The sequence below is a fragment of the Seriola dumerili genome, unplaced genomic scaffold (assembly GCF_002260705.1).
Source record: "Seriola dumerili isolate Sdu_G_001 unplaced genomic scaffold, Sdu_1.0 BDQW01000110.1, whole genome shotgun sequence".
NCBI classification, from domain to species: domain Eukaryota; kingdom Metazoa; phylum Chordata; class Actinopteri; order Carangiformes; family Carangidae; genus Seriola; species Seriola dumerili.
This window is the reverse complement of record NW_019174365.1, coordinates 12,157,734-12,181,864: the sequence shown is the minus strand read 5'-3', so window position 1 is coordinate 12,181,864 and position 24,131 is coordinate 12,157,734. Positions and strand designations below refer to the sequence as shown.

At 40.9% G+C, this 24,131-nt stretch overlaps 3 protein-coding genes across 3 annotated transcripts; 2 read left to right on the top strand and 1 right to left on the bottom strand.

Annotated features, from left to right (window-relative positions):
* Positions 1-6,627: 6,627 nt before the first annotated feature.
* LOC111223245 (claudin-4-like) lies at positions 6,628-7,817 on the top strand. Its single transcript, XM_022747312.1, has one exon. The coding sequence runs from the start codon at positions 7,091-7,093 to the stop codon at positions 7,778-7,780; it is 690 nt and encodes a 229-aa protein (XP_022603033.1). The 5' UTR covers positions 6,628-7,090; the 3' UTR covers positions 7,781-7,817.
* Positions 7,818-8,003: 186 nt separating this feature from the next.
* On the bottom strand, positions 8,004-10,987 carry cunh1orf109 (chromosome unknown C1orf109 homolog). Its single transcript, XM_022747218.1, has 4 exons — positions 10,524-10,987; positions 9,584-9,763; positions 9,382-9,500; positions 8,004-8,701 (listed from the first exon to the last, which is right to left on the bottom strand). Exons 1-4 carry the CDS (start codon positions 10,790-10,792, stop codon positions 8,661-8,663), a joined length of 609 nt encoding a protein of 202 aa, XP_022602939.1. The 5' UTR covers positions 10,793-10,987; the 3' UTR covers positions 8,004-8,660.
* Positions 10,988-11,104: 117 nt separating this feature from the next.
* Positions 11,105-15,620, top strand: cdca8 (cell division cycle associated 8). Its single transcript, XM_022747217.1, has 11 exons — positions 11,105-11,178; positions 11,486-11,578; positions 11,734-11,862; positions 13,052-13,092; positions 13,238-13,313; positions 13,464-13,531; positions 13,667-13,749; positions 13,858-13,956; positions 14,326-14,455; positions 14,738-14,824; positions 14,926-15,620. Exons 2-11 carry the CDS (start codon positions 11,488-11,490, stop codon positions 14,959-14,961), a joined length of 840 nt encoding a protein of 279 aa, XP_022602938.1. The 5' UTR covers positions 11,105-11,178; positions 11,486-11,487; the 3' UTR covers positions 14,962-15,620.
* Positions 15,621-24,131: the final 8,511 nt, after the last annotated feature.

Genomic DNA, 24,131 nt, shown 5'->3' with positions numbered 1-24,131 from the left:
CCATTTCTCTCTCTCTCTCCTTGTAGTCTGTCTCTTTCTCTTCACACTCACTCTACATTTTCTGAATCTGCACCAAAGCAGCTCTTGGACAGGAGAATCTGCTGTGTCTTGATGTCCAGCAGTTTCTGTTTTATGGAACAATCTCCAACCAGCGTTCCCAATTGAGCTGCCTTTCTAACCAGCAATCCAGCACTGTGAACCCCGAGGGTTCCCAGTGCACAAAAGGAAAAAAAACGAAAAAACAAAAACAAACCATACACACACATACTATAAGTTGAGCCATTATTTTTTAGTTTGTTTTTGTTTTTTCTATTTGAATGTCTGCACTCTTGTGTTTGTAAAATACACTGAGCAAGGGAGTGGATTGACACAATCTGTCAGCACAGCTCTTCAGCTCTCCCAGCTAAGCAGGACTCTTATCTACTTTTACCTCAAAGCCCCTTTGGGCGAAATCTGTCACAAGGTCTTGGGTTTATTGGGTAGTGGGGAGGGAACTCTACATGAAAAGAGATGGAGGGGAGTTGACCTTTTGAGAATGATATATATATTTTTTCCTTTTTATGAGCGTGTGTTTTAACTTTTTCTCCTTTACAGTCTTTTACAAGCGAGGTGACCAGGGTGTCCATGCCCATTTATTACTTTCCTCCCATTTTAACAAAGAATACGCAAGTCTGTGTGTGTGTGTGTGTGTGCGCGCGTGTGCATGTGTGTTTGTGTGTGTGTGTGTGTGTGTGTGTGTGTGTGTGTGTGTGTGTGTGTGTGTGTGTGTGTGTGTGCGTGCATCTCTGTATATACATGTACTGCTGTATGAGTGTGTGTTTGTGTGTTCACGTGTTTCATGGCAGGCCACTGAATTGTAAAGGGAAATCAAGGAGATAACTGCTGTAAATGCCTCAGATTTGTTTTTATATTCACACATACAGTACAAATAAGCATATATTTACATCTATAGAGCAACTTTGAGACATATGACTTAAACTGGCCTCATAGAGGCTGGTGGTGGGTATTTGTAGCAGTCCTGGGTCACTTATTAATTGAAATGCTTTGAGTTACATTTTGAACGTCTGTGCATTAGTACAAGATGTGTGGGATTCGCACCTTTGGGAGCCAGCTGCTCCTTCTTGTGCCTCAAAACATCATTTGAATCCCAGGAAAAATAAGTGGCTTCATCCATTTCAAGTAGTAAGTGAAGTCAGGTCTGATGTGTAGCAGTAGTAACTGTGGTCTGGCCTGTGACTGGCTCAGTATTGGGACCTGTTGATGGCTGAAGGCATTAGACACAGAGTATGGTCTTATCAGCCTTGCTTTCTGTGTGGAAAAAGCAGGATCTTATTTTTCCTTGGACCTGATTATCCGAAAGATTATATGATGACGACACAGCTGGACGTTGCGTTTTTTTTTTTTTTGAGTTTTGAGTTTTGTAGTTTCAAGGGCCGGAAACCAACGTAGTTTTTTGAGGTCTCCTTTGCTAATACTGGCCAACTCATTGCACTGACCCGGGACGCTAGGCAAGCAACAGAGGGCACTCTCAATCTCTCTTACCTTTATGCATTTATACATATGAATCAACAAAGCAGATTTGTAAAAGTTTAATATAAGATGTTTTGTGGTTATCTTAAAAACTGTTGTTTTAGAATTAGTAGTTTACCATTGATGTTGTTGTTGTTATCGTTGTTGTCAATGTTGTTACTATTGTGATGAAATTTTAAGGATGGCAGCAAAGCCAGTTATATAGTTACTAGTGCGACTTCAGGAATAGACTTCGGTTGTTGAGCTGCAGGTTAAGGAGTAGAGCTTTGGGTTGGAAACATTTTTTGTAGCATACTGGCTTATGGTGAGAAGAAGTAGGCCCCAGGATGGATGAATTCATGCTTCCTCTGTAGGTTCTGATGTGAGTAAAGGTTAGCGGCAGATTTAAGGTGTGGTGTAGCACTCCAACTGGTTAGACAGATCTGCCGCGGTGTTCGTCACTCAGCTGATATCGGTTGGTTTTGATCAGATAGTTGGAGACAATCAGGGATTGTAATCGGAGTGAACCTAGATTAAGCGATTTGTTAAAAAACGGTTTGCGATAGGCAATGAGTTGAATTTTTAGACTTTTTAAAAATGGTTTCTATTACTCTGTGTGTATTTGAAGTATACCCATCTTAAAGTCTCTACTATTTAACGGTGTTTTTTTCCTATTTTTATGCATTTTTAACACTGGATTAAATGAATTGACAATAAGCATAAGCACTGCCCTTGGACCCCCTGTACAAACACTCAGCAAACTGTTACCAGAGGGAAAAAGATAGTGATGTGACGTGGTGACAGTTGCACAAGTGGTGCCCCCTGGTGTTGCGATTGGATAAAGATGCAGAACAGAGAGTTTGGAGAAATAGTCGGCGTGCACGCCTCATCAGGGGGGGACAGCTCAGTGAAAACCCTTTTGTAATAAACCACCCGTAAAGCAGCAGGTTTACTATGAATGAGTTTGAGCACCTGCCTGTTGAAGGCGTGGGCGCTGGCATCGACCGAGAGCAGAGAAGCAGCAAATGAGGAGGACAAGTGGAGGGGGGTGGGGGATAGGGAGGGTGTTGTCCAGGCATTGCATGCAATAAGTTTTACTCTGTTTAAAAGGGGCAGATCAGTTTCTCAAACATGCACTAGTTTTACCAAGCCAAGCGGGCTGTGATTGAATATTCATCTGGCATCTCTAATAGGGAATGATTTGATGTTGTAAATCACATGATTTGATCATTGAACTCCAATCAGATAAATGATCACTCCCTGTTTGTAACATGACATTGCAAAGCAATATAAACCCAGTTCTAGTTTTCAAATGTGGAAAAACAAAGCTATAATTCTACTCATTGTGGTTGTTGGTCTACTCTCGCTATTGTGTCTCTGTACTTTTATTTTTTTAATTTTCTGTTTATTTCATTTGCTTGTATCAATCAGTGGGAATGTGCATTTGGTGGAATAGTTATGTAGGCTTTAGACAATTTTCTTTTAAAGTAACAAAATTTAGACTTTGCTCGCCTGCATGCCAGAGTATTGTCCTTTTTTAAAAAAAAAAAGAAAAAAAACCTTTTTGGAATCATATTTATTATGAGAAAGAAAAAAATATAAATGCTTTTTTTTTTTTTTCCTTTTTATTTTTGGGTAAATGTTTATCAACTTAGTGGGACTGTTTTAGGCTAGCAATATTTGTCCAGTCTCTCTAAGATGTATTTTAAAGATTCCTACACAAACGTCAGTAATTTGGGAGGTACAAGCTGTTTTCTGAGGTGAGGGGGGGGCCGGCTCTTTGCGTCGTGTTCAAATTCAAACGAGGTACTTTCTTCAAACCTGGACCCGTTAAAGACCGAAACCCCTCTCCTCTTTGCCAGGTTACCGTAGCGAGCATCCATTTTTGTCTCCTCGTTCCTGGAATGTACCTGTGGCCACACCTTTTGATGGGGGTGGGGTGGGGGGGGCTCTCCTGTCTCCATGGCAACTCTGCTGACCCCTCACAAATGCACTTCCTCTTTGTGAAGGGGTCTCCGTGGCATCAGCGGAGCAGGATTACCTCTTTTTAACCTTTTTAAAAAAAATAAATAAAAAAATCGGTAATTCTTTCTGTGCCCCGATAGAAAGAGAGCATGAATTATTTTTTAAATTCCTCTCACTTTGATATATTGTTATATCTTAACAGATTTGTAATTTGACATTGTGTATTGTGTATTTTAATTTTGTTTTATTTTCCCTTTTTGGTTCCTTTTTTGGGGGTTTGTTACAGCTCTGCTCTGTTTCTTTTTTTTCTGCTAGTGGTCTCTGAAGCTGTGTGTGATTGTCTAATAGCAATAGAACCGTAGAATTGGAACATTCCAATTCCGTGAATGGAACGTTCCAATCCTGTGAATGAACGGAACCCTTTCTGACCAGTTGTGAGAGGGCGGGGCATGTTCTAGCTCCACCCACCCACCCCACCAGCAAAGGGCCATTCACTCACTGTTATTGCTATTATGTGACATGTTCAAATAAATCTTTTTTTTTTTCTTTTTTTTTTTTTTTTTTTAGCCTGCAGGGAATTCTTGTGTTAATGTGCAAAGTAATAAATTGGTATTTTATGCCTATAACACGGTGTGTGCGTGTGTGTTCTCATCATTGATGACAGGTTGATGACACGTTGTACTATTGAAGATGGTTTCTTACTGGACGTCCTCTATGGAGCTAGTTGACCAATTAACACCAAGGCCTGTGTGTGTGTGTTTTGTCACTAGATGGCATTCTTTACCAAGGTAAATGATCACATGATTACTGAGAACAGTAAAACATGAATGATGTAACCATTTCCTGACCTTGATGGTAGTCGCATGAAGTGATCACAGCACCTTTAATGATTTTTTTTTTTAGTTATTTTATTAGAGACTTGTTTTCCTATCGTGTTAAAACAATTCTAAATGGTCATATGCACATCCACCAAACCTCAGGTGCTGGATACAGAAAGATCCATGATACCTGCACACACCACAGCTCCCTTTTTATTATCACTGCTTCAACTAGCAGGTCCTCTTCAGGCAACTACCCACAAAAAATTATGTCTTAAAAAGTTTCACATTCAAGTCTTGGGATAGTTATCAGTTGCCAGACACAAAATCTTTCACTCAACTTTTAATTTTTCCTGAGAACTTCAGAAATGATGGTGTGGTTGCTGTGATGGCAATGCCTCCACCTTCTGATGCCTCAGGTAAAAGAGTTCATGCAGTCAGCAGGTATGACCTCTCTGGACTAAAACACATTTGCCATAAATTCTGTATTTTTAGGTGTAAAATGTTATTAAAAAACACCAAACCACATTCACCCCTTATGTGATGATATTATGACATATAAGTTGTATTGGGAATCTAAACTATTTATTAAAATGCATAGAAGACTGAAAGATAGTGCAAGATAAAGTGTAATTTCACTACAATCCTTTTCTGCACTTGTGCTCCTACACACACACACACACACACATACATACATCTGTCTATCCTATTCACACAGGATGGCCATCATTGGTATGTGTCACCTTCCTCTGCCTCCCTTTGTGTATCATCTCCTCTCCCGTTTCCTGTGTCCCGGCTGGTTGTCATGACCACCGTTACCAAGGAGAGCGGAGGCTACAGAAGAAAGGGAAACCTGAACCACAGATCTTGATGCCACGATATTTAATTCATCGGCACAATGGAACACCAAGGTTCAGTGTGATGCAGATTGAGTGAGAGCGGTCTTGGGTAGAAGGGAAATTTCTGAATTGGAGACAAAGAGCTGCTGTCACATCCTTCTGTTACAGAAAGTATTTTTTTTTCTCCTCTAGCTGTTTACTTAACAATATATTGACAATAACTATAATAAATGACCTCATATATTTCAAACCATTTATGTTTCAGCCACAATTTTGCGACACTTCATTTTGATGAAATAATTAAGATTAAACACAAAAAGCAATGTTGAATAAAGCGTCAGAATTCTGGGTTGAAACTGTGTCATAATACAGAGGTGAGTGACTTTTTACCTGTAACCTGTGTGTTTCTCTTGTGGCTTTTCAGCATTTCAGCCTCATTGTTAAAGGAACCGTGAGCCTGCTTTGTAAAGCTGTTTCTCCCTCTCAATGCCGTTTCAGACAAAAAGGGCAAATGGAAGCTAATTTTTGTGAAAGCTCCTTTAAAATACATGAGTTTGTGCGGTATGGAGCAACACAAATGTGTGTAATCCCCATTGTAGAGGCCTCCCCCATATTGTCTTTGTGTTAAGTGATCCACCTACAGACACTGCTCCATCCATCCCTCCCTCCTTTTGTTGTCTCACCCTCTTTTGCCCTCTCCCTCCCTCCCGCCCGCCCGCATCACTGGGTGTTCTTTTTTTTTTTTTCCCCTGGGGTTCAGTGTTGCTTTCGTAGGTTTGACTGTCAACAGCGGGACTAAAGATGAACTGATGCTCTATTTACCCAGAAGTCTCACTTTGCGGCCCTGATTTGTTATTAATGCTCTTGCTGGAACCGGATTGACCCATTTGGGCTGCGTAAATACCAAAGGAAGCGGCTGGGGGGAGGGTGAAGCCGAGCGGCAGCTGAAGTCTGAAGTGGCCTTGTCAAGGCTTGGACCCCGGCGCGTTCATTGTCAACAAGGAGACTCTTAAGCTGGAAACAGCAGCAGTGTCTGATGAGGTGTGCTGCCTGTTTCCCTCTGGAAAACTGCTTTTTATTTATTTATTTATTTTTTAATTACATAACACAGATTAAAAAGCTGCTCAAATAAGTGACTGGAAGAACCTCTTTGACTCTTTTACAGCTAATTGTTCCTCTTCAGCGGATAGTTGTTGTGTGAGGACAAAACACTGGATTTCCGTCGACTAAGAGGTAAAAAGCTACGCCGGTTTTTATTCTGTGTAAGCGAGCATCATTATTTTCACCCTTGCTGTGACAGGATACACTCATAGCAGCATCAGTGGCCTTGAATCCAAGTATCAGGTTATATCAGCCTGATCCATCTCGGTAAGGCTACACCAAGCCAGCAGAGTGACACTGAAATACAGTGCAGTTCAACAATCGGCCTCCTGGGTTTGAACCACAGTCGAAGGCAAAGAACCACATCCACGTACAAGAAACCAGCCTGGCTGAGATCCATTTCATCCACACGGCCTGGACTGTGAAGCCCGATTGATCCTGCCACAGGTGGCTGCACAGCTATCGGCTACTCAATAATGCATTGACTCAAGCTCAGGAGTGAAAAGGAAGGGGAAAGTGTGCGAGCCTCTGATGCTCTCAATAGGCGGATGACTGTCAAGAGAAAGCAGGCGATTACATCTGCATAACACAGTGACTTCAGGACACGTGGAGGTGAAAACAGTGAACAGATGTTGAAGAGAAAAAGAAAAATGGCTGCTGACAAACTGACACTGGGGCGAGGACCATAAGAAGCTTGGCAAAGCCAGACCACAGAAAGACTAGTAAACCAAAGCAGCGGACTTTGAAGACCAAAAGAAGGACAAGAACAAAATAGGATCTTGCCAAAGAGACAACTCTAGTAGTTCAAGATTGGTAATCACTCAGTAGAAGCAGTGAGTCTAAAGAAGTGTTGTCATCATGGTGAACACTGGCATGCAGCTGATCAGCTTCACCTGCGCGGTGACCGGCTGGATCATGGCGATCGCCGTCACGGCCTTGCCTCAGTGGAAGGTCTCGGCCTTCATTGGTAGCAACATCCTGACCTCAGAGATCAAGTGGGAAGGCATCTGGATGAACTGCATCTACCAGACCACCGGTCACATGCAGTGCAAGACATATGACTCCATGCTGGCCTTGCCTCCGGACATCCAGGCGGCCCGGGCCCTCATGTGTTTGGCCATCTTCATGGGCTGGCTCTCCTGCACCGTGTCCTGCTGCGGCATGAAGTGCACCACCTGCGCTGGGGACGACCGCCGGGCCAAGGCCGGTATCGCGCTCTCAGGCGGGGTTCTCTTCATTCTCACGGGCCTGTGCGTTTTGATTCCCGTTTCCTGGACTGCCAACACAGTTGTCCAGGATTTCTACAACCCCAACGTGCCCCTGATGCACAAACGAGAGCTGGGTCAGGCGATTTATCTGGGCTGGGCAGCTGCAGTCATTCTTATGATCAGTGGGGCTGTGTTGAGCAGCACCTGCCCCCTCATGGAGAGGAGTGGCAGATATCGCAGGGGTTACATAGGTCGGAGCTTTGCTAATTCACCCGCTTCGGCACCAGACCCCCCTAAACCTATCACAACCAACAGTCTCCCATTGAAGGAGTACGTATAGGAGGGGGAGGAAGGAATACCAGCAGGTAGAGAGGAGGAAGTGGATGCTGTTAAAAACTGTGTAACTCTGGTTCTTTCCAGGTTTTAGGTCGGTGAATTTGAGATCTATATATTTATTATATATATTCAACCTATATTTTTGCTTTGTTTGTACATCTCTTTGTAATGTGAAACTTGTCTTCAATATTTCAAAAGATTCATGTTTGTTTGAAATTTGACTTCCACTGTGATTTATATTAGTGCTTGAAGAAAGCCCTCTGCCTTTACTGTCAAATCAACAGCGTTCACAAACGTCTGAATGTGAAGACGGCTTTTATGATGGCTTGTGTCGTGAAGACTGCAGTGATATTCTTTGACAGTGTCATTACCTCTTGATATGACACATAAAGCCTTGACTGAGTGTGGACAGATCAAAATTGTGAAATAAAATAAGTTTGGTAAAGTGTACTTAACTAACTCCTGTCTGTTGGACCTGTCTTTCTCCTTCTGTGTGCTGGATCGTTTTGTCATTAACAAGACAACAAAATGGAACAGTGATTTTCACTGATTCAACACCAAGTATCAAATGATGCCATAATGTCCTTTTGTGGACAGAGGTTTACTTAGATATGTGGAAATCCTCCTCTTTATCTTGTTTTACATATTTGTACATACAGTCTGGTGAATGTAGATACGATACCATCCATGAACAGATCTGGAGACATTTTATCTGACCAGATAAGAATCCAGTCCTCACCCTAGCATCAAGAGCATCGATCCAATGTACACCTGTATGTTTAGTCAGTTTAGTTTAAGTGATGCTAGTTTAGTTTTTCTCATCCGGTTCTTCTCTTCCAGCCTCTTCATGGTCTGAGTTTCACTTATGTTACTTTGCAGTCTCTTCATTGGGACTCCATGAAGAAGGACACTTTGTAAATTGTATCTGAAAGAAGACGGAGAAGTAGTTAATTCACCTACAGATCTTCAGCACCATTTATTTAACGATGCGGAGCATTGGCCAGCTTCAACTAAAACAAACGTTCTATAAAGTGACATTACAAAAACATGGGTTTGCCAAGTCAGGTGAAAAGTTTTCCACTTTTTTATTTTCTATTTTATGCATGTTGGCCCAACATACAGAGGATGACTGAAAAGACAATGAACTATGAAAGGAAAAGTCTTAGTGAAAGTCATTTTTGCTTTTGTTTTACACTTTTAAAGAGTTTTCCTATTAAATATTTAAAGGTAGCTTCACATGACTGCACATACATTTGCTTTGACCCACTATCTAAATTAATAAATGAAATATCTATCAAAACCAAAAAAGGCTGAGAAATGCATGATACATCATCAGTACCTGATTTACAGATTATAGAGGTTGGCTGATTCAAATGGTCTCTAAAGGTGTAACCTAATGCTTCAAGGTACATGTTTTATCTGCACAACACTTTACAAAACAATGTTGCAAAATACTTTGCAGTAAAACAAGGATAACACATTAATAACAAAAATGGTTAGAAAGTAAATACAACCTTAATTGAAAGAGTCAACATGAAATTATTAAGTTATTTTTGCATATCAACATTACACTGAAGTAATCAATATTGTACAGGGACATTTTACCTGTGATGCAGTCTTCTGCACTGGGAGACTCCAAGGTTTTCCATCTCTTGGGAGCAGATTCCAAAAGGGAGAGATTGTCTGCTCTCAGCATCTGAAGCAGAGTTTTCCTCCTCAGAAATCTGAACTCACGAGTTGAGGAGAAAAAAAAGACCCCGAACATATTGCAAACCAAAACTAACGCAAACCCAAAGATAAAGGATACTGTTGCCGATAGTGACGCTCAGCATCCTGCAGCCACTCCAGCATGTCAGCGATAGATGGGGTGGTGGCCGAGCGCTCAGTTACAGTGAGTACATCCAGGCTGTCTGTGTTTTGCTCGTACAGCTGGAGGACTGCACAGACCTGGTTACTGATGGCATCTCGGGCAGACTGGAGAGAAGACCTGAAGGAAAGAGGTAGAGAGGGATGGATAGGTACATAGATAGTATATGTACCCTGTGCCCCAAAGTATGGTTTCAAACTATTGTTTAGCTGATATTGCACAGCTCACATGTAACATATTCCCATTTACCAGTGGTGTGCCACTTGTTTTATTGTCTCATGCCAGTAGATGTGTGACAATAGATGTGCCACATGCCAGGAGAACAGCAGCGAGATGCCAGTCAAAGTGGCATACCAATAAGAATCAATCACTATAACAAGAGTGGTACCCCATTGATGAACAATATGACAGTGAAAGTGGCATCTGTTAGTGACAGAGGAGTGACTCAGTTTATAAACCACAAATAACAGCACCATTTCATAATCAGTGGTGGCATGTGACAACAAAAATCTGTATATGTTGGTGGGATGAGTGACATAATGTTTTTAAGTGCAATAAGCCAGTAACATGGCAGCAGCATACCAATAATCAACAGTGATATACCACTCAGGAGGAAGTTTCAATCTCAGGGTCACTAGGAGTTGGAGGGTCAGTAAAGGCACATAGCTCATATTCGGACAGGCTGAGCTGGCTGTACATGGTTGCTGTTATGTGTGATTATATAGTAACCACATCAGACAGATGGCAAAAAAACATAAGTCGTGTCTGTAATGCTGTACATCTCAGGTAGACTGTAGACAGTCAGAGAGATGAGTCTGCACATAGCACTACATGGTATTACAGTCATAATATAGGTTGCACTATTTGCCCAGTAACTTACATCTTCTCGTTGAGTTTGCCCAGTACGGTGTCCGTGGCTTGTAAGAGTTTGAAACGCAGCCGATCCTCCAGGTCAGGAAAGTCTCTGAGCGGTGTGTTGGAGATTTGGACGTTTGAAAGCGCTCTTGACTGCTCTGCCAAATTCCCGAGAGACTCCATCAGAGGGCTGCACTCGACCAACGCACTCTTCCATACTTTCTGATTGTTTTCCAAACTCTTGAAGCTTTTCCTCAGCGCTTGATGAAGTGATGCTACTGTGGGTTTGGACATTTCAGGTGACGGTTTTTATACATTAGTTTAACCAAAAAGAAAGCTGCATTTGTACAATAAATTAATCCATGTATTTCAGTCTGTTTTCAACAGTTTTGGAGCAAAAGACTTCGTCGATACGATTTCTAAATCGCTTTGTAGTGTAAATATGTTGCTACTAAAACATCACATTTCTACCATGTTGCTTGAACACCATTTCCGTTCCCCTGATGTAAATACTGACGTTTGCTGCTATGATAGGTCAAGAACTATTTTACTGTGACGCTGGAAAACGCGCGTCCTAATTGGCTGATTCGCAGTGTTGGCTCCTCCCCGCGCGTAAATTTGAAAACGACTTTGTGAAGAAGGGAGAGACGAGGATCCGAGGGGGAAAAAAACATAATCAGGTAATGAATTGTTTGTCAAATATAAATCACAATGACTGGAAAAAATACTTTGTTTAAGTCTTTGACATGTTTGTGCGTGTGAATGAAACGATAAAATAAAGCAAGTCGGCCAAATTTCGGGGCAAACTCGGGATGTTGCTAACGAACTAGCACTAACGGTTAGCTCGCTAACGTTAAGTTAGCTTCATTACCAGCCGGCCGCATGTCTGCAGTTTCTTTTTAAAAGGATAATAATGTAATCTGATGATATTAGTGTTTCGAGTTGTCGAGTTTGCACTGACCTCTTTCTCGCTGCATGTCCATGCAGACATGGCTCCCAGGAAAAGGACCACCAAACAACGGAAAAACAACCCTAAGTCGGCCAAGCTAGAAGCTTTCCTGGAGGATTTCGACAGCGAGGGTATATATTATAATATATATTTTCACTTGTGGTCGTGGCTATTACTTTACTTTGTAATTAATACTAATGCATCATGACGGAGCATGTTATGGTTGTAGTTTGTCAATGTGGAGCCAATTTGGTTACTGGTTAGTATAATAATCTTGTTTTTGTAGTGAAAACCAGGGTTGGGCAACTGAAAGAGAAGATCAATCAGCTGCTGAAAGATGTTGACAACAGCTACAACATGGCACTAATTAAGCTTCCCAAGGCTGTCAGGCTGATGCCCTGGTTGGAGCATTGCAGTAAGTTGACACAGACACTCTGAAACCCAAACTACACTGATTCTATGAACACTGTTCACACACTGAGTTTTGTGATTCCTGAATCCTATCAGGGTCTTGCAAAGTATTAAGAAGTCTGGACTTTGTCTTTAATTTAAGTTGTTCTAAGGTCTTAAATTCTCTTGCAAAGGTCTTAAACATCTACCCTGCCATTGACAGTAAAATTAGTTATGAAATATTTTTTCTATGTGATTTGAACAAAATCCAGTACTTTGTTCCAGACCTCTGACCTGACTTGTGTAAAATTCGAATGTATACCTGAAATGAGTTACTTTTTCATTGGTTAATTCATCCATCCATTTTATGCTGCTTATCCAGGTCCAGATTATTTTAGACATGTTTATATAACTAGGAGTTATTGTTTTCATTGATGTCTCATATTTTGGCAGGTATGACCGTGAAATAAGTATTAAATGGCATTCAATGTGGTATTAAACATGTCTTAAAAAGTCTTCCATTTAACTTGGTGAACCCTGTACACTATATTGTATGAGTTGCTTTTTGGCATTAATATTTTACACATGTTTATTTTTTATTAATCACTAGTGAAATATTTCTAAAAAATATGTACACAATACATATATCTGTAGTCGCAAATATTAGGCACATTTGCATGAAACGTATCATCTGCACTATAGCTGTGTATATTCTGTCAAATTAACAGCTAAATTGGTTTATTCTTTAAAGGAGTTATTTGTAAGTTTTGCTTTTGCTACATAGCCAACATTAGCATTTACAGCTGTTTACTTACCAGTCTAGAAGAAACATTGCAAGTTCAGCATCAAACTTCCTTTACTCACCAAGAGCTGTCTCCAGTGGTGGAAAGCAACACCAGTGTTAACTCCGGTCTCTATCACCTCTTTTCTTCTACTGAAGTTAGCACGCTAACCAGCCAGCCCCAGGCCTTATCAGCATGTCTTGTCACCTTCCCATTGCTACTCACTGTAGCCTCCAATCTGAAGATGTCACGCTTCTCAGAGGGCGTATTACAACCTCTTGTATTATAAAGACAACAATGGCTGAAGCTCTTGCCAAGCCACAATCATCACCACCTACTCCTGGCAAGAAACCACGTTCGGTGGCAGAGAAAACTTACAAATAGCCCCGTTAACCATCATTAAATTAAAAGCATTTACCGTTCTCTCTGTAGAGTCTGAGAAACCAAAGTCACCAGCAGTGGATGATGCGAAGGTGAGTCGATGATTTCTGTATCTCATTCCATGTCTCATGATTCACAGTGTGACACAAGTTTCAGATTCTCTTTGGCATTAGCAGGCACAGCCTATGCTGTATTATACACTCATTCAGTTTTTGATTCTTTTCTGTCTGTTAACAGAGAGAAGAGGAAGCTGCTATTGTTGAGAGCGTTGTGGCTGAGGATCACACAGTCCTTCTGAAATCAGTCAAGAAAAGTATGTGAAAACTTGTTTTCAAAACAGTTCTAAAAACTGAAGTTCTATTGACAATACTATTGATGCTAATCTGTCCAGATTCTTTCAACCCAGTCAAGAATTTATGGCCTGGAAAATAACCTATCCATTTATTTTGTCTCCAACTCGCAGCGTCAAAGAAAAAGGGTGGAGCCAAATCCAGTTCAGATGATGAAAACACCCCGAGCACAACAAGAAAGGTAGTGGCTCGTTTTCATTCAGTCACATGAGAGAGAAACAATACACAGCCAACTGTAGCCTCATTGATCGTAAATGTATCTGTGCCATTTGTGTGCAGTCCCTTTGTGTTGTTAAAATGCTTGTTCTTAATTTAGGGGAAAACTACAAGAAAGCCCCCAACTACATCAAAAAGGGCAAAGGCGCTGTCAGTCAGTAAGCAGAGCACCTCCATCAGACGGTAAGAAAGTTTTTTTTTTTCTCTTCCTTTCTTTGCTTTTTTAAACCCCTTTTCTGAAATTTAGTTGTCCAATAATGTGATGTAATATTAACATGTCTCTGGATTCAGATCGTCCAGGAAGCCTTTGGTGACGCCTGCCAGGAGCATGCTGGATTCTTCTTTGATGATGGGACCCACTCCCCTCATCACCCCACGCTTTGACCCCAGGTAAGCATAACACTTACATCTGCACTGCAACAGTTTTTAATAAAATACTAGTATAAGTATTTAACACTGAGGAAATTTCACCAACACATTTACTGTTATTTTCATAGAACACAATCGGCAAATAAATACCTAAATAATTGCATTAAATCTCAGGTTGATCTGTAAAGCACTAGCTCTTTTTATAAGTGGATCCTAGCATCTTTATATGAGTTGTATACATTAAATGGGCATTGGAGACTTGTTCTCACAACTAGCTAGCTAATTGAAATGCTGTTGCTCTGGATCTTGTGTTTTCTTTTTTTTTCAAAATGTAAAACTTTACCCACAGTGAAGGATTCATGTTACTCACCATGACCCTCTTTTCCTCAGGCTTCCAAAGACCCCTGCTGTGAGAGTTCCCCGCCACAAAGAGAGGGTCTATAGCATTTCAGTCAACGGCTCTCCCATTGCAGCAGGAAATGAGGACATCGTCATCAACGTCCCCATCGGCAACGGAGAGGTGAGTGCACAGTTGGCTGGGCTCAGAGTTGTGGATCCTACAGGACATTATTTTATACAAGTAATGAATTGTGTTAACCAGGAGTGTCAGCTAAGGACAGATTCTTATGAACATAACTAGAAGGAAGAAATGAAGACTGCTTTAAAATCAGATGTTTGAAGTTAGAATACAACAATTACTTTGCATATAAGTCTAAATTATTATTGCAAAATCTGTCTTTGAAATTAAATTTCATAGGGGCTAATTTACCAACACTTTGTCTTGTAATAATGTGTTGATCAGAGCATTCAGCTGTTGGCCAGTCAGATGGACTCCGTGGACCTGTCACTACTGGATGACACTGCCCTGAAGAGCATTCGGTTGCTGAAGGTACCGTGTATTGATCACCTCTGTAGTGTCACTGTGGAGTAAGAGCAGTTTATTTGTATCTGCCTTTTCCCCTCATCATATCGGTTTCTTTTTAATTACAGAATCGCCTAACAACACTGTGTGGAAAATCAGAGTGACCTAACCGTCTACTGCTCTGAGAAGAAAGGACATCGTGTTTACCAAATTATAAGACAAATTATTTTTTTTCTAGAAATTAGTTTAGGAAAAGTGGGGTTCATCTTATATACTTATATTTAACATCAGATATTCTTTTTGAATGGAGCGAGTACAAGTGTAACTACTGGCTTTTACAGAATGTCACAGGATGGGTTGTCTGTAGACTTAATGTTGCTTTTTTTTTCTGTTTTTATAGTGTCCTTCAAAGTTGATCAGCATTTTGTTGGCCCAGTTTAACCTGCAGGAATTTCTGAAATCTGGTGCAACTACTGGTGATTTTCTGTCGCTCCCCCCGCACCCCCTTCACAATAGCACCTGTAACCCCTCCTGAAAACAAGGGAAATCCCTGTTAGGATAAATCCCTCAGGTTTTTTCAAACTGAAACATTTCTTCTTCTACCATGCAAATACGATTTACTGTACATTCTTTGGTTCTTTTGTAAATACACTCTAATCCTACTTTTTTTAAATGTTGCATTTTGTTACCGTTGAACTCAATGACCCTCCATGTTTCTATAAATCTGCTTGCATTTGCATTATTAGTGCAAATACATGCTTCTTGTACATACTTTTATCTTCATGTCTGCAAAACTGATAAAGGATTTTGACTGCACCTCTAAGTTTGTGTGATTATGGTTTATTTGGCATTAAGACCTGATGGTTCAATAAGGGCGTGGATGAGTAACTCTAACACAAGAAATCCCATGTAGTCATTAGCACAATTCACTAGACAAGACTTCTTTGTGTGGACAGCTCAAGCTTCACCAAGCTGTACCTTTGCATGGTAACCAGTAGGTGGCAGCATTTCACTGTAGGATGTTTGGTTGTCTGGAATAGCTGCTTTGGTAGACAGTCGGTGCTTCTCCTAAGTATTCTCAGTTGTCAAGAAAATCATTCTGTCTAGGCTAAAAATAAAAAGTGTGACTTCAGTTGTTCTACTGTAAATGGAGAAAAATAGCAATGGAGATCTGTTGTAATAACATTTAACGGTTGTATTCTCATAGCAGACTATTTTAATGTAGTGCATGTGATTGAGTTTTATTACATCATATGGAAAGTTACGGGAGACAATGAAAATCACTGTTGTCATGCTCCACTGTTGAGATTTATTTATGATACTGGTGATAGACGTGAATAAATTGTCTCAAAGTATCCTAAAAATAGCTTTTGTTACCAAAGCTGTCCACTTTTCTCTTGTGTGTAATTTTGCTCTATAGGTTAACAAACTCTTGCTTTTGCTTATGTAAGAACTTCCTCTTGTCCTTTCACGACTTTGTTTACACAGAGGGACATTAGTGAGCCACGTGACATGCTGTTGGCAGGAAGTGGCAGCCTTTCTCCACTCCTGGCACAGGAACCTGCTCTCTGACCTTCGGGGACATCATAACGCTGCCAATTAGAAGCTTGTTAAGCTTCGTTAGGCCTGATGAGCTCGTTAGGGTTTCCGCCTGGGATGGTGAACTGGGTCAGACCGGGCCTCACCTTGGGCCCAGACAGACAAGCATAACTCTTTGCTATTCCCACTGGATTCTCATGCATCATATGCTACCAAGCCACAGCATGGGAACTTTGTGCCCCCAGCTGAAACTGGGCCTGGTACCTTCCATCTGTATCCATCTTAAGCGCTTCATCATCTGCTGTCTCTTGCTGTGCAAACTGTGTTGCAGAGGTAAAAAACCAAACTCTGCATCCCTACAAACGACAGATGTTGTGGTCAGTGGTGCGTGCGGTTCAGCTCCCTCGTTAGCGGAGCACCGAGCCCTCGCGCACCTGCTCTACATATCATAGAATTTTCCTAGTTTTGCCTCTGAATGGATTGGATCCTTTCTTTTTTTTTTATTCTCTAGGTGGGTGGAAAATTGCCATTTTGCACGGATGGCTTGGTTTTCAGTAAGCACGCAGGCAGTGGCGCAGTGACAGGTGCGGTATGGATGGGGCGGATTTTGAGGTCACAGAGCAACACTGCTACATAAATCATCCACTGAGATGTTCAGGATGAGGGACTGGAACCTGAGATAGTGGGAGGGAGAGACACAGTACAGAGATGCTTTGTCACTCACCAACCAATTCTATATTAACATTATTCAGTGCAGTTTTTTATACTGTGTCTCTCAGCTCATTGTTATGGTTTTTCAGCTCTGAATTTTACAGTCTTGATTTACTCATTAAACCCATTTCCAGGAAGGAAGCTCTATTTAACAAAAAAGCTCTGAGGAACCAACTATGCTACCTGCTCACTACCAAATGACAGACAAACTCAGCAACTAGCTGGTGCATCACATTTTGCAGTTAAAGAGCCAGATATTTTTTCTCTGAAGCTGGTGGAGACCAAAACATAGCTCAAAGGAGAATGAACATTGTGCTCACATTTGTTGAGTGGCCATAAACATGACTCCAAATAAAGGCTAATTTAGTCTCAGTGTTGGCTGGACGTATAATTACCCAATTGTTGGTTAACATAATTATTTGGAAATAATATTTCAGAGTGCCAAACAAATCAATCACTTCTGCTTTAAGTTGCCTTAGGGTTCCATGAATGATTTCTTTATCTGTCCTTTGTTCCACAGCAGAGCCCCAATCCCATCTATGAGCCCCTTACCCCGACTTTTTATCATCTAACCTCGCCCTCCTTCATATTCTCTCTCTCATTTTGTATCCCCCAAATTTGTTATCATTAACATGTGTCTGACACATAAATGTGGAGTATTCCTCAACAAAGCCGTTCCCTCCCCAAACTGCTAGAGCCATTGGTTAATTGAGCCCCCAGACCTGGGGAAACTGCCAAATTTTCTGCCAAGACGAATGAACCTGGCAGAGGCATGTTCTCCTAGCGAAATTAATTCTCTGGTGCGTCGAGGCCTCCTAAAAATCTCATCCGTCAGGTGCTCCGCTAATCGATTTATTCATGGGCCCACACCTCCGTCTGCCACTGTCTCTCACTCAATTCATACTGAGTCAGCCAGGGGTTGAAACTCATCTTTTGCTAAGTTGGTTTGTCAGCACAAACCAAAAGAAAGTGCCACTGAATGCTTTGTTCTGTCTGCTTTGGTGATGGAGAGTTATGAGGACGCAAACTGATGGTAAAGCGAAGTAGCAGAGGGGAGGAAGAGGTAAATGGGACTGAACTGCCCCCACATGATACATTCTGGGCATGTGTTCATCTGGTAGCCAGCAGGGTCCTGATGGCGTTTTGATGGGCAGCCCCTCTGCCGCTCAGACACCCCTGACGATGGGTGGGGTGGAGGGGAACATCTGCTGCTAACAAAAAAAAAAAAATCCAGTGGAAATTAGGTCCTGAAAATGACGGGCTGCTCTGAGGAGAGGTGGGAGGTTAATGCCATTTGCTGATTGCACAGAGACAAACTTTTGCTTGAGAAGCCCCTTGGTGGGTCTGAAATTCAGACATTTGTCTGTGAGAGACATGATAGTGTTTGTTTGCACTAGGTACCTTTTCTTGATGAAGATATTCGCACATCCAAATGTCTTAGGTCCAGGTGCGTTGGAAAGTGTGCACTAGCCACCAAAAGAAATTTCTGACATTAAAACTTATTGTGTGATTCAAGAAACTACTTACATATGTAAATGAAACGACCTGAATTGTGTTATTACAGCTTTGTGCAGACAGTGCAGTGCAGATGGGAATCTCCTCACAGGAAAACCAATATGACCAAAAAGAAAGATTTTCTCTAGGAAGGAATTTAAATCAGTTGAAGTGTGAAGATTTTGTTTAAGATCTGTAGTTGAGTTGTATTTAACCTTTTGGCTGAAGTGTAAGAGATGACAGCAGTTGAAATGTCGGTCGATGCCCAAGCCTGAAAGCAAATGAAATGTCTGATGATGTCAGTTTGAATGAACTCACTGAAAGTAGTTGAAGTAACAGCTGCAATAAAAGCTGAAAGCAGCTAAACTGTCAGCTGAAGTCTAAGAGACGAAAGCAACTGAAATGTCTTGACCATGAAAAAGATGGAAGCAGTTGAGCTGTCATTAGATTTAAACTGCAGTGCAATGAGTGGTAGAAGAAGTTCAGGTGTGTGCACCGTAAATAGTTGAAGTGTCAGCCAGTACAGTGTATGTAAGAAGTGACAGCAGGTGAAGAGTAAAAGATGAAAGCAGTTTAGTTTCAGCAAAATACTCTGTTTTTTCTTTGTCTGTTGCTGCTGCACTGGACTCTGAGGAAAATGAAGGATTTAGAAAACTGACGTGTCTGCTGTTGACCAGTACAATATTTTTTTATTTCAAAGCTTTGCATTCTTTACTGAGGTGTTTCAATGGATTTTTTTTCAATGATTTGTTTTTTACTGGACATACACTGGTTGGTTCAAGAAATGCTGTAGGTGATTGAAAGAGTAAGGAGTTTAACTGCACATCCTTGTTTTATAGTTCATTTGACATTGAGACTGAATCTTTGAAAGTCTGGCCCTGTACCTATTTGTACCAACAATAAATGAATACAATTTTGTTAGCCATTTTCTTGCTATGAACAGTTTCAGACTCAAGGGCACCAACTTGTACTTTCCTAACAGGAGAAACCACAGTGTGCATACCCAGGGTTTTAATGTGGAAAGAATTAATAGTGAAGGCACTAACCTGAGCTTTGTGCTATTATTCATTTCTATGCTGAACCTGGCCTGGGCAGGTTGAAAACAAGCTTTTCTTATTTGGTTAGACAAATATGAGATACAAAAACCAGTAAGGGCGACAGAGCAGGGATAAAATAAAGTGAATTCTCACCCCATTCATTACCTCCATCAAAGAAAGAAAAGGAAAGTGACCATAAAATGAGCGGTGGAGTAATGGCTGGGATTGCCTTTGAGAAATAATTAAAGCCTCTTTGCAATGCTCCCCAGCCTCCGGGAAAAATCCCCATCTTCTGTATGGTCTACAATTGATGTTTGGTTTACCAGCCCCTCTGTATAAAGCAGACCTTCAATAAACTATATCACCCTATTTGTGAGAGTAATACAGCCCACTGCGGTCCTCAATTAGGAATAAATGACACAGCAAATTGGAAAATTAGGAGGAGAGGGAAGGATAATTTGCTCCAAAACAGACTAAAACCAATTCATTAGGAGACTGGGAAGGAGACAAAGGGTCCATTTCTGTCCTCCAACAGTAAATCCCACTTTAAGTTCAGATGCCTTACTGTTCACCTTGTCACAGGCTGTGTTCGGAGGCTGATCTTATCACTTATTATGACTCGCATGTTATAAATATTATGTGGAATCACAGGTTGCACAAATGGGTGATGTGTGAGGAAAAATGGAATCTCCCTTGTCACCGCCATATATTTTCCAATTAAACAAATTGTTAATCATAATAGAAGAAGATAACATCCACCAATTAAATTTGAACAGCTCACACTGTGTGTAGCATTTGAGATAATTCATGATTCTGTAAAAGACAAATCAAGGTTATCACAGTACAGTGATGACATGCAATCTGCTGCTCAGTGAACTACTATGATGTTGGTGACAGCTGAGACAGTATGGATGGCTGGTGGGTGAATGTCCTTCAACTGGATGACCTGGGTTACAAGTCGGGCAGTGCTGCACTATCATATTATTGACAACTTTGAAGGCTCTGTAAATTACTACATTAGTACATTTAACCATTTATAAGAGAGAGAGTTGAGTCATATCTGTGTGACATGAAGTACATGTTCTTTGACTTGTTCACTCTCTAAATGAATATGTCAGTCTTATGAAATGACTTGTGAGTTAAACTTGTTAAACAATCGATTGGTTTTTGATTTCACTGCCTGTGCATGTTTATAGCTAGCAGCTAGTAGCTGTTTGGATGGCAATGCCAGTGAGTTAATGAGTCAGTCCACCACTTTGTGTCCTGGCTGAAATGTCTCAACATCTCCACGATTGTTTTCAAAATTTTACAAAGATATTCATGGTCCCCAATGGATGAATTCTAATGCAAATTCCTTGATGTTTCCTGTAGTTTGGATACATATGTGTGTCCAAACTGGTACTGTATCTTGACAATTATTGGAAATTTGCCATGAAATTTGCTGCATATGCTTATGGTCCCTAGTGGATGACTTCTAATGACTGGTGGTCTACTGACTTTTCCTCTTGTGTCACCAGCAGGTCAAAGTTTTCACTTATTCCATAAAATGTGTCAACATCCACTTCACAGATTGGCATAAAATTTGGTACAGACTTGTCCTAGGTTGAAATATTTGGTTCAAAGTGCCCTGAGATAACTTTTGTTGTGATTTGGCGCTATACGAATACATTGATTTGACTTCACAGTAAAATGTCTGGACAACCACAGGATGGATTGAATGAAATTTGGCACCGACATTCGTGATCCTCAGAGAAAGAACTGTAATAACCTTGATCTCTTGACTTTTCATTTAGTGACATGAGGTCAAGATTTCAGTTCAGTAACAACATTCCCATCAGCCTCAGCTGTACTTGTGTTTGGTGCTCATTTAGCATGCTAACTATCCAAATAAAGACTGTGAGCATGGTAAACACTATACCTGCTAGCATCAGCATTGTGAGCGGGTTAGCATGCTGATATTACTATTTACCACAAAGCATGACTGTGCCTCATGTTTATGAACTTTTATGAACAGTTAGCATGGGTATAAGCTTTCTAGTCTTGTTTTCTGGTAAGTGAATGGAGTTCTTGTGCACTCGTCAAAGAGTTTGTACAGGGAAGTGAGAAGTAAAAGAATTTAAAACAATCCTTTATCTTCCAGCTACCCACCTTTCTACACCTAAGCTAAATTTCTGAGTTTGAAAGTAACTTCCAGGCTTGTGCAGTGTGTCAGACAGAGGGGAAACAAAAAGTCAAACTGACTTTTCTCATTAGTTTTTGGGGGGAACTTTCTGTTATTATTTCAGGTTATATCTAAAAGTTGACATTTTCTCCAAGTGTCTCAACTGTCTCCCAGACTTTGATATTGCTGCTCAGCCATGGCTTTTGCTCTGTGGTATTCCTTCAACTGGTCCCTTATGTGTGGTTTTTATGGGATGTGCTTACAACCCATATGTCTCACCCATATAACCCATATGTTGTATAATATACAACACTCTCCAAAGACACCTTTAAACTACCTGCTACCAAGATGGTCAGCTCTGTAGAAAACACACACACACACACACACATACACACACACACACACTGTTTTTGCTCACCGCATCCAGACATGGTGTGGCGGCATCTCCTGTCCAGGTGTGTAGTTGTGATTCTGGACACAAAACAATGCAGTGATGAAGTTGGTGCCGATTATATTGGTGCTGTGAGACAGTGATTACACACACAAACAGACACACACACAAACACACACACACACACACACACACACACACACACACACACACACACACACACACACACACTGTGGCTCTTGGATCATTTGAGAAACACCTGTCTCTCTTGGATTTGCAGCCGCAGACCTACATGATAAAATAAGCTGGGGGATCAATTTGTCTTCATTTCCAGCCTCTCTTTTTATTAGATGCAGTGGTGAGTGATATGATTAGGAGGGGTTTGCATCAGGAGCTGGAGCACAATGGGTCCTCCTCTTCCCCACTTCACACAACACACACACACACACATAAGAAATTTCAGCCCAGGAATCAATTGTGTGTCTTTACAGAAGAGAAGAAGATGTTGGTATTAATACTCCTTCACTAATCCCTAAATGTGCACTAAATTTTTCTAGTAGGTTTTTGCTTTTGAATGGTCACGCTTGTTTTAATCACCGTTAGATATGGAACAAATGCCCCAGATAGTAATTTAAAGCAAGGCTTTAAAACCTAAACCTCAACATTTAGCAGGACCCATTGTTCTGTTAGCTTTGTATTTCACTTGGAAAATAAAAACTAGCATGCTAGGCTAACCAGCGTCTTCTCAGAAAGTGGAAGCTTAACTTGCCAACTGATTTCCACTAGATGTTACTCTGTGTTCACGTTACCTGCTGAGTCATTGGCAGCTCCTGCACAGTCAGTGTGTTTGTCTCACTTTACACAAAGCAGGGGAGTCAAGCTATTGTTAGCTGCCTCTCTGTCATGGTTCCAGCTGACCAGACTGTCAAAACCCACAACAGCAGGTAGTCCTGCTATCTCAGCACTCTGTACATTATCCTGTGATTCGAAGCACGACATGAGGTAACTCAAGTAGGAACACATGGGACTAAGCAACAGCTAACATTAGCCCTGTAGCTAGTTGACTGCCTGTGTGGTTGTTGCAATTGGAGTGATATTACAAGCTATTTTTAGCCTGTCCATACAAACAATATACCAATCAAAAATTCACGCCCCCTGGTGAACACTAATGTATGGGGCTGCTTATGCTGCGTCATTTCAGAGTTACCATAATTACCATTATCCCAAGTCGTTGTTACTACCGGAAAACTCTGATAATAATAATACAGAAGTGACTGAAAATGAAAATATGGATTATATCTCAACGAAGACCATGGTTCAATGTAATAAAAACCACATTTAATAGATATGGTATTATATTGCCAATGTACAGTATTTTGACTCTCACATGAATACCTTTTAATAACACAATAACCTTGAGTTGTCATATGATGTGAACACTTGACAGTTGTTAATATGAGAATCTTTCCTACCTCTACCAACCATCCCATATGACATGAGGGTGGTTCAGTTTGACTTTTTTTCTTTTTTTTTTTAAGATGAGCTAAATATATTGCATTTCAATACAGGAAGGAGGGAGAGAGTGCAAAATTAGCTGATAGAGATAATAAAGCACCACATAAGCCAGCATCTAATTCCATGTAATTGAGAGTACATGGTGTTTGTAGCACTAGACTGAGTCACCAGGGAACATCAGAGCCTTTTCATTAAACAGTCACACTGCAGAGAAAATAAAGCAAAAGATGAGGAGTTCTGCTGCTGAAGGACTGGATCAGGCAACTTTGAAAACTTCTTTAACAGTTCTTTAAAAGTAGTTTTATGGTACAAGTCATCTGTCAATAAATCTCTCCCCATGAAGGGAGGAGATGTTTGACTTTTTAACTTTGGGAGTTTTCGGCTCAACATAGTGCACTTATTGATTCAGTATCTCCTGCTGTAACGGTTGTCTTTTTACTGACAGAGAGAGAGAGAGAGAGAGAGAAATGGAGACAGAATGGGGGG